Source organism: Sapajus apella, unplaced genomic scaffold, assembly GCF_009761245.1.
Source record: "Sapajus apella isolate SASKATOON/1434 unplaced genomic scaffold, GSC_monkey_1.0 scaffold160, whole genome shotgun sequence".
In the NCBI taxonomy this organism is placed as follows: domain Eukaryota; kingdom Metazoa; phylum Chordata; class Mammalia; order Primates; family Cebidae; genus Sapajus; species Sapajus apella.
The window spans coordinates 1,745,135-1,760,682 of NW_022437100.1; the positions used below are offsets into that span (position 1 = coordinate 1,745,135).

Here is a 15,548-nt window from a genome sequence, read left to right on the forward strand (position 1 = left end):
TTTTTTTTTTTTGAGACAGAGTCTCACTCTGTCCCCAGGCTGAAGTACAGCGGCATGATCCTGGCTCACTGCAACCTCCACCTCAGGGGTTCAAGCAATTCTGCCTCAGCCTCCCAAGTAGCTGGGACTACAGGCACAGGCCACCATGCCTGGCTAATTTTTTGTGTTTTAGTACAAAACGGGGTTTCACCATGTTGCCTAGGCTGGTTGTGAACTCGGCCTCCCAAAGTGCTGGGATTACAGGTGTGAGCCACCGCACCCGGCCCTGGAATTTTTTATTCTTTTGAGACAGGGTTTTGCTCCATTGCCCAGGCTAGAGTATAGTGGTGCATTCTTGGCTCACTGCAACCTGCACCTCCTGGGCTCAGGCCATCCTCGCACTTCAGCCTCCCGGGTAGCTGGAACCACAGGTGCATACCATCGTGCCCAGCTAATTTTTGTTTTGCTTTGTTTGGTAGAGACAGGAGATTGCCATGATGCCCTGTCACGTCTCAAACTCCTGGCCTCAAGTGGTCCTCCTGCCTTAGCCTCCCAAAGTGTTGGGATTACAAGCATGAGCCACTAGGAATATCTGTTAATTGCAGATATTTTCCCCATTCCACCCCGATTCACACAAGTAATGGAAGACAGTTTCTTGAGTCCTGGGCAGCTGGTTTTGTGGGCTGCCCACACACTGACTCAGGGACTTTGCCCTTCTCACTGGACAGAGCTTGGGGAGGGCACTCGGCTAGCCCAGCCCTGGAGAAAGGACAGGCAGCTCATCCCATCTCAGTGCAGCCTGCGACCCCCCGCAGAGCGACCCCACTTCACTGTCCCATCCCACGGCCCTCTGGCCTCTGGGACTCAAGGGCAGGCTTCCTGCTGTTTCCAGATAACCTGACAACCCAGGAAGACCCTCATGTCCCCCACTCACACCTTTCCAACTTTGGTTCCTGACTTGCTTGCATAAAGACACTGTTCCCCAAACAAACCCTGCCTGTCCATGCTGTGCCTTTACCTGGGGGATCTTCCAGGAAGCCCTCCCTGACCACCCTCATAATGATGACTTTGTAAGGGTGACAGTGACATGCCAGCAGACCGTCTGCACAGTGAAAGACACCAGCACCTCTCCTTCTTCCCATCTGCCCGCTGAGCACCCCCACTCTGGGGTTTCCCAAAGATATTGTCCCCATTTGAGTCACCCTTGGAGGCTGGGGAAACTAAAGCACCCAGACGCAGGGTTCTAAAAGCATGGGCATTTAGCACCAGGCACACTGAGGCTCTCATTCTGGGACTGCAACTTATGCTAAGCCTCTGTGCCTCAGTTTCCTCATCTGCAACATGAGATTAAGCACCTGCACTTCAGACGGCCTTATGCCAACTGCTTGGGATGGCGGACCCGGCCAGTGGCAGTGTTGCTTTCTTCCCTGCACCTTCCTTTGCTTTTCTGACCTCACCCAGAGCAGGCGGTCTGGCGTGGAGGAGGAACTAACTGGCCAAGGAGTCCGCCCACCGGCTGCCCCTTCCCCTCATCCCTGAAAGTTCCATCTCAGACAGGGAGGAAGCTTCCTTCCGTCTAAGGGGCACTAGGCTTCGCCACCCCTCTTCCTTCGGGGCGCACCGGCAGAGGGCGGTCCGATGAGCACCGCCACGGCCTCCAGGAGCAACACCAGGCCCAGCGCACTGGGGAAGCGGGGCGCACCCACAGCCGCCATGAGCACCTCGAACTGCAGCGCGCCCACCATGCCGTAGGAGAGGCCGAAGGCGACGCAGAAGGCGACGAGGGCGCCGTAGGAGCGCGCGCGCGCGCTGCTCAGGTCCGTGAGCCCGTTGGCCAGCAGGGCCAGGCTGAAGAGATATGGGACGTGCGGTCGCAGACGCGCCAGGCCCGCCAGGGCGCCGCACGCCGGCCGCGCTACGATGTCCACGAAGCCCACGATGGACAGCAGGAAGGCGGCGTCGGTGTCGGGCACGCCCGCGTCCTTGGCGTAGTTCACCAGCAGGATGGCGGGGACGAACAGCCCGAGCGCCATCAGGAACTTGGTGACGGCGTACACGGCGAAGGCGCGGTCGGTGCACACAGCCAAGTCCAGCAGGCGCCGGCGGGGCCGGGCCCTGGGGGGCGCCTCGCGCAGCTGCAGCCCCGCGCCGTCCGCCTCCGCCTCGCCCGGAGCATCCCCCGCGCAGTCACCGGCACTGTCCCTGCGCGGTCGCGGGCCCGGCCCGGGCGGCCTCATGACAGCCCCGCAGGCGCAGCAGTGCAGCAGGAGCCCGCCGAGCAGCAGGAAGCCGCCGCGCCAGCCAAAGCGCTCCAGCAGCTGCTGGCCGAGCGGCGACAGGGCGGACAGGAACACGGGGCTGCCCGCCGCCGCCAGCCCGTTGGCCAGGGGCCGCCGCCGCTCGAAGTACAACCCCAGCATGATGAGTGACGGCTGGAAGTTGAGGGCCAGGCCCAGGCCTGCGGGCAAGGCGGCGCTGTGCCGGGGTCCCCGGGGAGCCCCTCCCCGGCACCCGCAGGAGGGAGGGGCCAGGCCACGACGGGGCGGGCAGACCCGGGAGCCCGGGAGCCCGGGAGCCCGGGAGACCGGAAATCCAGTAGACCCGGGAACCCAGCCGAGGGACTTCGAAGACCGTCCCTCGTGGGGCAACCGAGGACAGATCTTGCAGCAAGCACCCCCGACCCCCAACCCCGCGGGGGGAAGACCAGGGGGCCCTCACCTGTGAGCACCCCAGCGGTCAGGTAGAGCTCCAGGAGGCGCGTGGCGAAGGAAGCTAGGATCATGCCGGCAGAAGCCAGCAGCCCACCCACTAGCATCACCGGGCGACAGCCAAAGCGGGTCACGAGGATGCTGGACACGGGGCCTGTGGGCAGGGCAGGGTCACCACCCGAGCCCTGGGATGGCTTGAGTCCGCTAAGAAATAAGGTCACCTCTGGCTCAGGAATCCAGAGAGGAGGGAATTGTCTGGCCAAGGTCACACAGCTTGGAGGGGACAGGCCAAAGGGACAGCACCCTGCGAGGGCAAGGAAGTGTCCTGGCCAGAACACTCCATCCCCACCCCTCCTGAGAACCCAGACTCCAAGCAGAGGGGTGGCTTCCACACCCCTTTAACCTTCACAGCCTCCAAGTCTCGCCCAGGCACAGCCTGGGATTCCGCCTCAGCCCCGCCTCCCAGGATGGGAACTCCAGCAAGCCCCCACCTACAGGTGGTCAGGGCTGCGGGGAGGACGGGTGTTTCTGTAGACCTCAGTTTCCCCACCTCTACAATGGGCGGGTGTAGGTCTCAGAAGGGGCCCTCTGAGCTCTCAGGGCAGCCCCCAGGGCTGGTCCCGCCTCTGGCCGCTGATCCCCTACCGCCCTCCCTTCCCCTCTTTCTGATGCCAGGGTTTCCACAGGAAGGAGGGGGATTTCCAAGGCCGCCCCGAGGGTCAAGGGGATGCTCAGGGGGTCGGGTGTCTCCTGGTTCCGGATCCCAGGGGCCCCGGGGAGGCGGAGGGCCGGGCGGGGACACTGACCCGTGCCATAGAGCATGGCCAGCATGATGGAGGACACCCAGGCCGTGTCGCTGTAGCCGGCGCCGAAGTCGCGCATGAGCGCGCGGAAGAAGACGCTGACGGCTTTAGGGAAGCCGTAGGCGAAGCCAGTGACCACGAAGCAGGCACCCAGCACCACCCAGCCCCAGCCGCCGTCTGGAGGGCCCTCGCCCCGCTGGGGGCCGCCAGCGCCCATCTCTGCCTCTGTTGGGAGGGGGCGGGGACAAGAGGGAGTGGCTGGGCCGGAAGCCCAGAGAAGGAGGCGGATGGAGACGTATATGGGGAAACTGAGGCACAGGGCTACCCACGTGAGCGTGGCTCAGGTCACGGAACCAAAAGGGGAAACGAAGGTAGGATTCTCACCCCAAGTTTCCTTCTCCTGCAAAGGACGCTGAAGGACAACGGGAGGACGACTGGTCCCACCTGACTCTGCAGCTCGGACAGGCTCCCTCTGGAGAACACTGCTGGCCCCTCGGGACCTCAGGTGGAAGGCGTGGGGAAGCGGAGATTCGGGCTGCAGGTGTGCGCCTGGAGGTGGGCGTCCAGCGCCAAAGTCGCCCCGTATGCCGGAGGGTCTCCGGTATAACGGAAGAAACACAGAGGGCCAGGTGCCTCTGGAAAGGGCCCGTGTGCGTGGAGTGTTTCCTCTTTAGCCTTGCATCATGTTCCTGTTTCTCCGTGATCAGAAATGACTATTGTCATTAGAACACTAAGGGAACAAAAGCCACCTTCAGCAGATATCAGCCGGGGGAGCTGAGTTCCCATGCCTCCCAGCTCAGCCATGGATTCACTCCTGACTTGGGCCCATCCCCTCCCCTCTCCGAACCTGTTTCCTCAGATGTAAGATGGGTGATTGATCACCCCCAGGCCAGCTGGGAATCTTGGGGGAGAGGGGTCAAGTCTCTGGCTTCTGCCAGACAGGTGCGGCCCTTAGGAGCACTGAGAGAGAGGCCTGTCCTCCAAACCTCAGCCCCTCCGTGTACAGAGAATAGCTCCAAAGCCTGTCTCATTCCTGGGGCTGCACCCAGGACTCTCGCAGTGGCTACAAGCGCCCCCATAACAGATGAGGAGGGTGGACTCAGAGACAGGTGCACCAGGAGCCTGGGGCTGGCGATAGCCTCCTCCCCTCCTGCCTGGAGTGTCCCTCCTGGCACTGAGCAGTGCCACCCACGCCTAGGGTATCCGGAACTCTGCCCCTCCTTCACTAGGACCTACTTGTGGCTTTTCCTGCCTGTTGTCCTCTTGTCAAAGGGGCAGCCACTTGAAGGTGGAGACAGGAGGGTCATCCCAGGCAGCCCTCACCCCACACTCACCTGAGCCTGCCTTGTGGGTTTGGGGGAGGTCCAGCCTCACATCTCCTGAGGCCTGCAGGGAGGGGCCACCGTCGAGGCTCCCTGTGAAGCTTACCCGGATGAGGGCTGCAGACGCCCCAGCTTCCCACCAGCCTGGGCTGAGCCTCTGGCTGACTCCCACCTGACGCTCCCTCCCCTAGGCCTGGGGCTTAGCGTGTGTGCCCCCTCCACCCCTACCCCTGCTAAGAGGCTTTTGTCCAGGAGGGGAGAAGAGACTGGGAGCCCCAGGCCAGGCTGGGGCCTCTGCGGTGGGATCTCTGTCCCCAGCCAGTCCAGGAGGCAAGAAGAGAGCCCCTCCGCCTCCTGGAGCCTGGGATGGGGGACACAGAGACCCTGCCCAGGGAGTCCTAGCCTGGTGCTGGGGGCACAGCCCTGTCCTGGAGAGACCCAAGCAGTTCTAATCACCTCAGTGCCTCATCTGCCCCCACCCCTGCAGGCCACATTCCAGGAGGGGCCGGCAGCTTTCTCCAGGATGAAGCTAATCCACGCCTGTGCCTGGGAATGTTGGGGGGGAGGGGGCAGAACAAAGGGTGCTGTGTCCAGGCCGCCTGAGGGCAGCTTGCTGGTGGTCCCAGCCCTCGGCCCCTGCCACCCCTCCCTTGACCCGAGCAGCCACTACTTCCTAGGAAACCCACATGTAGACATGAGCGGTGGAGATGGGGCTGGAGCTCGAGGGCTTTGAGGCCACCCTAAAGGGTTTTCCAAACGAGGGGCTGGGAGTGAGATGGCCTCCCGGGGAACAGCCGAAACCTCACTACTCTCTGGACCCCATTTTCCAATGGGGGAGTCTCCATCCGTTACCCCTGCCCCGTCCCCCAAATAAGACACCACCAATCCTGCAGCCACATCCTCTTCCTTTATTTTTCATTTACAAAAGACATACGTACAGAGAGGGCATGTGTGGGGCACGGAGAGGGTACAAGGGGCTCTCCCGATGGGGGCAAAAAAGGGGGAAAGAGGCTGGGGGGGCAAGACGCAGGTCCCCCAGGGAGAGTCCTGGAGCCCCTGGAGGGAAAGAAATTGTCCTATCCCCCCATTCCGCCTGCTTTACTTTGAAGGTCTCTGACCCCAAGCCAGTGCTTCTGAGCTGCTCGGGCTGCCGGGGTGCTCTGGGGAAGGGCAGCCACCTCTGGTTTCAGCGCCCCATTTCTTGTAGTCACTGCTGCTGCTGCCGTTGCTGCCACTGCCAGCTCCGAACAGTCCCGGGGCAGGTGTCCTGGGGGGTAAGACCTTGGACCCCGCCTCAGCGGATGAGGGGCGCTGAGCGGTCATTGGTGATGGTGGGGCGAAGCTTGACGGTGGCAAAAGGATTTGTGCCCCTGTTGGAGGAGAGGATGGGATGAGAGGGGCGGATGATCCCCATCTGGCTGTGCCAGGTCCTGCCTCCTGCCCCTATTCCGACTCCACCCACGCCTTGCCCCATTTCATCTTTTTCTTTTTCGTTTTTGAGAGATGGGGTCTCACTGTGTTGCCCAAGCTGGTCTTGAACTGTTGGAGTCAAAAGATCCTCCTGCCTCAGTCTCCCTAGTAGCTGGGATTACAAGTGTGTGCTGGACACCTGCCACCCCCACCGCCACTGTTCTGACCCCTGTTTGAGGACTCACCTTGGGAAGAGCTCCTGCGGGGGGTACTGCTCCGAGGACATCAGTTTCTGCAGTGGGGGTGGGGAAGGGCTGGCTTGGTGGGGAAAAGGGCAAGCAATTCCATGCTCCTCCCTTCCCGATCCCCATGCCCATAGGGCAGAGGACAGGGCCAGAGAGCCCCTGCCATGCCAGGCTCTTGGGAAATGAGACCCCGAGGTTCTGAAGCCCAGAAATCTTTGGGCTGCGGATCTGAGAACCCCCTGGGCCAGAGCACCACGTGGAGGATTAACCGCGCCCCCACAATAAGACTGGGGTGGCTCCATGAGGAGATGCTCTCCCTGGCCTCCCCCAGCCCCGTCCTGCCAGCCAGCCCCAGCCCACACGCTGCCCTGGGACCCTGGTCTTCCCCTCCAGCCCAGACTCAGCCCCGAGCCACCCCTCCCTGCACTGAGGAGCAGACAGAGGCCAGGCGCACGGGTCCCCTACCAGACACCCAGTGACACAGCCTCGGGGTTCCAGCTCTCCTGCCTCCCTGCCTGCTGAAGGCCCCGGGAGAGGGTGGGCGATGGCTCACCTTGACGTCAGTGGCCACCCCCGTGCTGCCCATGCTGCTGCGGCGGCTGCTGGGCAAGGGTGGATGTGCAGGGCTGGGGGCATGGCTCAGCATCCGGCTTGGGGTGCGGGAGCTGGACTGACCATCCCAGTACTCCGAGGGTGTTGTGGAGTTGCCTGGCCGGTCCAGGAGGTCATCGAGGCTGTGGCTGCCCCGGAGTGGGTAGGATCTAAGTCCAGAGACAGGAGGGGAGGGAGGGAAAGGGGTTGGGGCAGGCCTGGCCAATCCCTTGTCCTGCCAGTGGCTGGGGCACCTTAGGGAGGAGGCATCCAACAGCTTCCTCCCTGCACCTGCGTGAAAGGAGACTGTGGCCTGGAGGAAGGCACTGACAGCAGGCAGAGGGATGGACACAGTGACCTTCCGTGCAGAGAGTGGGGCTCTGGCCTGGTGGTTTTCCAGGGGCTGAAGGGGGCTGGGCCTGCTCAAGACTGCACCTTGCCACCTGGGCAAGGTGACTCATGCCTGTAATCTCAGCACTTTGGGAGGCTGAGGCAGGTGGATCATCTGAGGTCAGGAGTTCAAGACCAGCCTGGCCAACATGGTGAAACCTCGTCTCTAATAAAAATATTGGCTGGGCGCGGTGGTGTGCGCCTATAGTCCCAGCTACTTGGGATGCTGAGGCAGGAGAATGGCTTGAACTTGGGAGGTAGAGGTTGAAGTGAGCCGAGATTGCGCCACAGCACGCCAGCCTGGGCGACAGAGCAAGACTGCTCAAACAAAAACAAAAACAGAACCAAGAATGCACCTTCTAGATCCTCCCAGCTGGGCAGTGACACTGTCACCGGAGCCCTTGCCCCCGCCCCACTCCTGATGACTTAGGTACCTGGAAGGCAGCTCTTTCACGGGGTTCATGGGCTTCATGGGCATCATGGGTGTCATGGGGGTCATGGAGGTCATGGGGGTCATGGGATTCATGGAGCCCTCCTCCAGAGCCTTCACGTAGGCCTCAGGGAACCAGCCACTCCTGTGGGGCAGAGGGAGAGGGTCCTTCAAGCCAGGCCCAGGGACAATGACCAAAAGAAAACATTCTTCCCTCAGGGTCCCTGGAAACGACTTCGCCTGGAATTGACTGACTACAATCAATTCTGTATGTTTAATTCTGTTTCCCCTGCGAGTGCCTACTGATGATAAAACACACCATCACTTTCCCTCGCAGGCTATGTGAGTCCCAGGATGGATAATGACTTTCCCAGAACATCCCAGGGGGGTGTGACAGCTGCAGTCTGGAAGGTTCTATCTTTGGCACACTGTCCTTGCCGTGGGTCTGTGAAGCAGGCATCCTTGTCGTTGGTGTTCTCTCTTCCCACTGACTCCCTTCCGTTCCTGTCCCTGTGGTCACCTGCCCTGCTATGGACCTTCGTGCTTAACTAAGAGCCCCTCCAACCATCGCCCATCCTCTACTCACCTGTCTATATTCCATCCGCTGTGTAGCCATGAATCCACCCAGCACCCTGACCCTCACACCTCTCCAGTCACCCACCAGTGTCTAGGCCCCACATCCACGCATCCTCCCATATCCCAACCACTCAGTCAGTGCCCCCCTGTTTATGCCCATCCACATGCACTCACAGACCACCACCTACCCACACGCCCCTCCCCTGGTCCACCCATCTGCCCGTCCACCATCCACTCCGCACAGGTCCACCCATCCATCCATGGGCTGATTCAGGCAGCCACCACCCGCTCAGCCATGCACACATTCATCCTGCGTGTCCTCTCTCCTGCAGCCGGGGTGGGAGGGGGCACCGCACACTCCCCTGCCCATAAAGGCCCAAGGGGGCACTGCCTGGCTCCAGCCAGCCCCTCTGCCCCATTTTCTCCTGCAAGACAGTGGTGCCTGCCCATTCCCTCTGCTAGCTGCCGGCCCTGCTGTCCTCCAGGCTTTCTGGTGACCTCACTGTATGAAACTCCCCAACTCCTCTTCCACACCGGGTGTACAAACAGCCCGGCTTAGGTGCTTTAAGGATTTCCACTGAGCGTGACCGTGACCGAAAAGAGGTGAGCACATTTCAGCCGCCTCTCCCAGCCCAGGCACCTGCATGGGAGCTCCAGGGCTGACGCTGCAGAGGGAAGCAGCCTCCTCGCGGAGGCAGGAGGGCACATAGTAAGTGCTCAAGGAATAGGATTTCTGCCATTTCCACACTTTTGGAAGAACCTGCCCATTCCCCATCCTCTGCCCCCTCTCAAAAGCCGCCATTCTGAACTTGGTAAGGCGGCTCTTCCTACTCCCACTGAATGAATGAGGAAACTGAGGCAGGGCCTGGGGGGTGGGAAGAGAGGAGCATTGTCCGAGGCCTCCAGGGAAGGCCAGGGAAGCCTCAGTCTAGCAGGTCCCCGGGTCCCCGGCCCCCAGGGCCTTCTTCCTAACCCATCGGCCGCCCCTGCAAGGCCCCCACTCACGCGGACGAGCCCTCCAGCTTGCCGTAGAGCCAGCCGTTCTGGGCCTCGGGCACCAGCACCTCCACCACGTCCCCGGCGGAGAAGCGCAGCAGCGTGTGGTTGGCGCCCTCAGAGTGGGAGACCAGGGCACGGACCCTCCTGGCGCCCCCGCCGCCCCCGCCGCCGCCCGGCCGCTCGCCAAAGGAGTTGGAGCGCGAGCGCTGGGTGCTGCTGCTGTAGAGCGAGGCTGCAGGTGGGAGAGCGCGGCGGCACGTGGGTGGGAAGTTCTCCCTCGCGTCTGCCCTCCATGCCTCCTGCTGCAGCCCCACCCCCGCGCCCCTTTCGGCCCTCCCGCCGCCCCAGGGTGGGGGCACTCACAGGCAGACGGCGTGCGGGGCAGGGACCTGCGGTCTGGCTCCAGCTGGGACGCGGGCCTCGCGTCGGGCTCCGGGCCGTAGGAGCCGGAGCTGTGCCGGCTGCGGGGGGAGCTGAACTCTCCCAGGGCCCTTGGGGGCTGCGGGGGAGACGGGCAGGGGAGGGTGGGGCGGGGGGGGCGGGGGCCGCGCCCTAGTCCAGCCCCCACCCCCAGTCCCAGGCGTCGGTGTAGGGGTTCTCGGGGCGGAGGCCCGGCCACCACGGGGGCGCTGAGAACGCGCCGGGGCGGAAGGGTGGGCCGGGGTGCGCGGTGTAAAGCGGGAGCCTGGGGGGCAGGAGGCTCCAGGCGGGGCGCCTGAGGCCCCAGGGCCTCACGGGGGATGGCGGGGGCGCGAACGGCGGCGGGGGCACGAACGGCGGCGGGGGCACGAACGGCGGCGGGGGCGCCCAGGTCCTCACCATGTCCAGGCGGGTGGGCGTCAGGCGGCCCGAGGGGTACGGTGGCCCCAGCGCAGGGCCCAGCAGGCCGGGGGAATGGGCGCGCGACGGGCCGCGGCTGGCCTCTGACTGCTCCTTCCATAGCAGCACGCGGTTCTGGAGCATCCCCCGGGCCTGGCCGGGTGGGGACACCGGGGTCAGCCAGGTCCGGGAGGCTCCCTGAATCCTAGGGACCCAAAATGGCACCCTCGGCCTGAGAGCTCGGTCCCTGCCAGCTCTGGACGACCAGATTTTCTAGCTGGACAGAGCCAGAAGACCGCTGTGGTGTCACTTGGGGTTAGCTCACCATACACCCCGCACCCTCCACTTTTGGCAAAGGCGTCTCCATTTTCCATGAAGAGCTTCCCCTGACCCCCACCTCCGTGCCTCAGTGTGTGTGTTTTGAGTGGGGCTGTCCTCACCGCCCAGCTTCAGGGCTAGAGAAGCACCCAGGCCTGGCCACTCAATGGCCCCATCCTCCTGTCTGCAGTGATGGGGTCAGGGATGGCTCTTAGCCAGAAACTGCGACCAAAGAACCCAGTCCCATTACTTAACCTGTAACACTCTGGAAAATGCTTTTTTTTTTTTGAGAGGGAGTCTGGCTCTGTTGCCCAGGCTGGAGTGCAGTGGTGCGATCTCGGCTCACTGCAACCTCCACCTCCCGGATTCAAGACATTCTCCTGCCTCAGCTTCCCGAGTAGCTGGAACTACAGGCATGTGCCACCACGCCCAGCTAATTTTTGTGTTTTTAGTAGAGATGGGGTTTCACCATGTTGGCCAGGCTGGTCTGGAACTCCTGCCCTCAGCCTCCCAAAGTGCCGGGATTACAGGCGCATGAGCCACCATGCCTGACCTAAAACTTCTTTCAGTGATATTGACCTTTCTGTGTTGTCACTCAGTCACCTCCATAAATTAAATCCCAGGTACAATCAGGATTGTTCTCCAGCTATAAAGATCTCTCCCTCTTCTTTTCAAAATCCCCCTCCCTCAAGGCCTAGCTCAAGACTGTCACCTTAAGAAAAGCTCCCCCTGGCTGGGGGTGTGGTGGCTCACGCCTGTAATCCCAGCACTTTGGGAGGCCGAGGTGGGCAGATCACTTGAGGTTGGGAGTTCGAGACCAGCCTGACCAACATGGATAAACCCCGTCTCTACTAAAAATATCAAAAATTAGCTGGGCATGGTGATGCATGCCTGTAATCCCAGATATTCAGGAGGCTGAGGTAGGAGAATCACTTGAACCAGGGAGGCAGAGGTTGCAGTGAGCCAATCCTGCACCACTGCACTCCAGGCGGGGGCAACAAGAGCGAACCTCCATCTCCAAATATCTGGGATTACAGGCATGAAAGAAAAGCTTCCCTTGTGGAGCAGTGACTGTGTGCCAGGCCCTGCTTTAAATGCTTTAGCTGCGTTATCTTACTTGATTCTCACAATAGCCCTGGTGGTAGGTGCAATTATTATCTCCAGTTTATAAAAGATGCCGAGGGTCAGAGAAGTGAAATGACTGGCTCAAGGTCTCACACTGAGTAAGCAATGAAGTGGTTTGAATCGGTCTTTCCTGGAAGATGAGCCCTCTGATTACACCTTTCAATGATTTCTGCCTTGAACCTGGCCCCATGACCGACAACCTCACATCAAATTCAGGCAGCAATAATGGGAAGGCTCGGTGCCTCCCATCACAGGAGCAGCTAACCTCGCTGGTCACTAAGTGGACAGCCCCTCTGCCTCCTTGCGGTAACTAATTAGCAGAAGAGCACAAAGACAAAACCCAAAGGCCTTCGTTCCCAAGTTTCAGAGGCATAAGCAAAGTGAGAGCATTAGGTTCTGCATATTGTATTTTAAAAGGGGTTTGAAAGAGTATCATTGGATTGTTTGTAACACGAAGGATAAATGCTTGAGGGGATGGATGCCCTATTCTCCAGCACGTGATTACCACACATTGTATGCCTGTATTGAAACATCGATAAATGTGTACCCCGTAAGTGTATACCCCATATGTAACCACAAAAATTAAAATAAATCGTAGGTGAGAAGAAGCACCGCTTAGAGTTTCAAAACCATAAAGGAGGCCATGGGAAAGTTTAAAAATATATATACGAAGTGGAAAAGCCATTCTAAGTATGACACCAAACCCATAAACTCAAAAAGAAAAGACCGATACATTTTACTAAATAAAAATAATGTTTTTGCTGGGCACGGTGGCTCACACCTGCAATCCCAGCACTTTGGGAGGCTGAGTTTCAGGTCAGGAGTTGGAGACCACCCTGACCAACATGGTGAAACCCCGTATCTACTAAATGCAAAACATCAGTCAGGCGTGGTGGCGCATGCCTGTAGTCCCAGCTACTTGGGAGGCTGAGGCAGGAGAATCGCTTGAACCTGCGAGGCGGAGGTTGCAGTGAGCCGAGATCTCCATTGCACTCAAGCCTGGGCAACAAGAGCGAAACTCTGTCTCAAAAAATAAATAATAAATAAAGAATGTTTTTGTATGGCAAAGCCAACCATAACACAGGCAAATGATAAATGGCAAACTGGTTATCATATTTGCAACTCATCACCAAGAAAAAGCTGCTTTAGTAACGTATCAAGAGCTCCTACAAATTAATAAGAAAAGTGGATGAAAAGATACTGACATGTCACAGCACAGAAAATCAAATGGCTTTGAAACATGAGAAGGTGTCAAGCTCGCTTTTAAGACAAGTCTGAGGTAAAGCTACACTGAATATCATTTTTACCTTTCTGATTAGCAAAGATCAGAAAGTTTGCTCACACACTGTTGTCAAGGGGTACAGAAGCACAGAAACTCACACGTTACTGATGGAAGTATAAATTGGTGCAACCAATGACCATATTCTTGGGCTCATCAACTCCACTTCTAGGCATTTATCCTGGAGATACATTTGCACAGCTGCAGTAAACCAGAGAAGTGGCCGGGCGTGGTGGCTCACATCTGTAATCCCAGCACTTTGGGATGCTGAGGCGGGTGGATCACCTGAGGTCAAGAGTTTGTAACCAGCCTGGCCAACATGGTGAAACCCCGTCTCTACTAAAAATACAAAAAATTAGCCAGGCATGGTGGCAGGCACCTGTAATTCCAGCTATTCGGGAGGCTGAGGCAGGAGAATCGCTTGAACCCCGGAGGTGGTGGTTGCAGTGAGCCAAGATCGCACCACTGCACTCCAGCCTGGGCGACAAGAGTGAAACTTGGTCTCAAAACCAAACCAAACAAAAAACAAAATAAAAAACTGGAGAAGCTAAGAGTAAGGTGGGAAGGCATGTTATTGACTAGATTTGGACTAAGACTAATTATTATAATGAGAAATGTATTTCTCATTCAACTTACTGTGCCCAGGCACCTAGAGTTCTTTAAATCTTATTCTAAATGTGCCTTCTTTTTTTTTGAGACAGAGTCTCACTCTGTCACCCAGGCTAGAGTGCAGTGGCATGATCTCAGCTTACTGCAAACTCCGCCTTCTGGGTTCAAGCCATTCTTGTGCCTCAGCCTCCTGAGTAGCTGAGATTATAGGCACCCACCACCATGCCCGGCTAATTTTTGTGTTTTTAGTAGAGACAGGGTTTCACTATGTTGGCCAGGCTGAACTCCTGACCTTGTGATCTGCCCACCTTGGCCTCCCAAAGTGCTGGGATTACAGGTGTGAGTCACCGCACCCGGCCCTAAATGTGCCTTCTACTTATAAATAAAGCAACAAGTAAACATATTTGCTTAGCTCTCTTAAGAGTCATATATTGGATGTTCCAAAGTCCATCTGGTTCAGACAAGTTACTTGCTCCTTATGTGATATGGTTTGGATATCTGTCCTCTCCAAATCTCATCTTGAAATGTGACCCCCAGTGTTGGAGTTAGGACCTAGTGGGAGGTGTTGGGTCATGGGGGCAGCTCCCTGATAAATGGCTTGGTGTTCTACCCCATGGTAATGAGTTGTATGAGATCATGGAAGATCTCCTTGTTTAAAAGAGTGTGGTGGCTGGGCGTGGTGGCTCACACCTGTAATCCCAACAGTTTGGGAGGCTGAGGTGGGTGGATCACCTGAGGTTGGGAGTTCAAGACCAGCCTGGCCAACATGGTGAAATCCCATCTCTAGTAAAAATGCAAAAAGTATCTGGGTGTGGTGGTGCATTCCTGTAATCCCAGCTACTTGGGAGGCTGAGGCAGGAGAATTGCTTGAACCCAGGAAGCGGAGGTTGCAGTGAGCCAAGATCATGCCATTGGAATCCAGCCTGGGAGATAAGAGCAAAACTCCATCTCAAAAGAGTGTGGCACCCCCACCCCCAGCAGCTCCTTCTCTGGCTATGAGCTTCCCTTTTTCTTCCTCCATGATTTTAAGCTTCCAGAGGCTTCACTAGGAGCAGAGCTGGCAATGCACTTGTACAGCCTGGAGAACGGAGAGACAAATAAGCCTCTTTTTAAAATAAGTTACCCAGCCTGAGGCATTCCTTTAAAGCAATGCACAACGATGAACCCCTTGTGTAGGGGAAAATCTGTTCAAGCCACAGCTCCCTCCTGAAGGGCCCTCACCCACCCCAAAGCAGTCACGGAGGGGCTCAGCTCTTCTCTTAATGTTGGTGGTTAACTGTTTAACAGGCAAAAAGGAGTTTAACACAGGTTAAAAAAAGAGTTTCCTTCCAAAGGAGATATATCAATAGCCAAGAGGCACAGGAAAAGATGTTCAATGTCACTAGTCACCTTGGAACCGCAAATCAATACTGCAGCGAGATGCCGCTTCATGCCTGCTGGGATGGCTACCATCAAAAAGGCAGTAACAGGCTGGTGTGGGGGCTCACGCCTGTAATCCCAGCACTGTGGGAGGCTGAGGCAGGTGATCACAAGGTCAGGAGATCGAGACCATCCTAGCCAACATGGTGAAACCCCGTCTCTACTAAAAAAAATACAAAAACCAGCTGAATGTGGTTGTGTGTGCCTGTAAACCCAGCTACTTGGGAGGCTGAGGCAGGAGAATGGCTTGAACTAGGGAGTCGGAGGTTGCAGTGAGCTGAGGTAGAGCCACTGCACTACAGCCTGGCGACAGAGTGAGACACTGTCTCAAAAAAAAAGAGACAATATCAAATAGTTGTGAGGATGTGGAACAGCTGGAGCCCTCATAAATTGCTGATGAACATGGAAACTTCCAGAGACTCTGAAAAAGGGTCTGGAAGTTCCCCAAACAGTTAAACATAGAGTAACCTTATGGCCCCGCAATTCTACTCTTATATCCCAAGACAGATGCAAACATATGTCCACG

General features: G+C 58.1%; 2 protein-coding genes across 5 annotated transcripts in view; both read right to left on the reverse strand.

Annotated features, from left to right (window-relative positions):
- The window catches only part of SLC16A8 (solute carrier family 16 member 8), a 6,643-nt gene extending 1,620 nt beyond the window's left edge, over positions 1-5,023 (reverse strand). Inside the window, exons 1-5 of the mRNA XM_032266606.1 lie at positions 4,825-5,023; positions 3,875-4,203; positions 3,494-3,715; positions 2,698-2,841; positions 1,601-2,437 (exon numbers count right to left, since the gene is read on the reverse strand). Coding sequence (XP_032122497.1) covers positions 1,601-2,437; positions 2,698-2,841; positions 3,494-3,707 — 1,195 coding nt within the window. The 5' untranslated portion in view covers positions 3,708-3,715; positions 3,875-4,203; positions 4,825-5,023. The remainder of the gene's footprint in view (positions 1-1,600; positions 2,438-2,697; positions 2,842-3,493; positions 3,716-3,874; positions 4,204-4,824) is intronic.
- Positions 5,024-5,705: 682 nt separating this feature from the next.
- Positions 5,706-15,548, reverse strand: part of BAIAP2L2 (BAR/IMD domain containing adaptor protein 2 like 2) — a 25,029-nt gene continuing 15,186 nt past the window's right edge. For 3 of the 4 annotated variants that reach the window (XM_032266752.1, XM_032266751.1, XM_032266754.1), the window contains 7 exons: positions 10,273-10,425; positions 9,817-9,952; positions 9,460-9,685; positions 7,883-8,023; positions 7,021-7,228; positions 6,468-6,514; positions 5,846-6,182 (listed from right to left, as the gene is read on the reverse strand). In XM_032266752.1, the coding sequence (XP_032122643.1) occupies positions 6,107-6,182; positions 6,468-6,514; positions 7,021-7,228; positions 7,883-8,023; positions 9,460-9,685; positions 9,817-9,952; positions 10,273-10,425 (987 nt within the window). In that variant the 3' untranslated portion in view covers positions 5,846-6,106. Of the gene's footprint in view, positions 6,183-6,467; positions 6,515-7,020; positions 7,229-7,882; positions 8,024-9,459; positions 9,686-9,816; positions 9,953-10,272; positions 10,426-15,548 lie in introns of all 4 variants that reach the window. The other variant, XM_032266750.1, reaches the window with a different exon arrangement.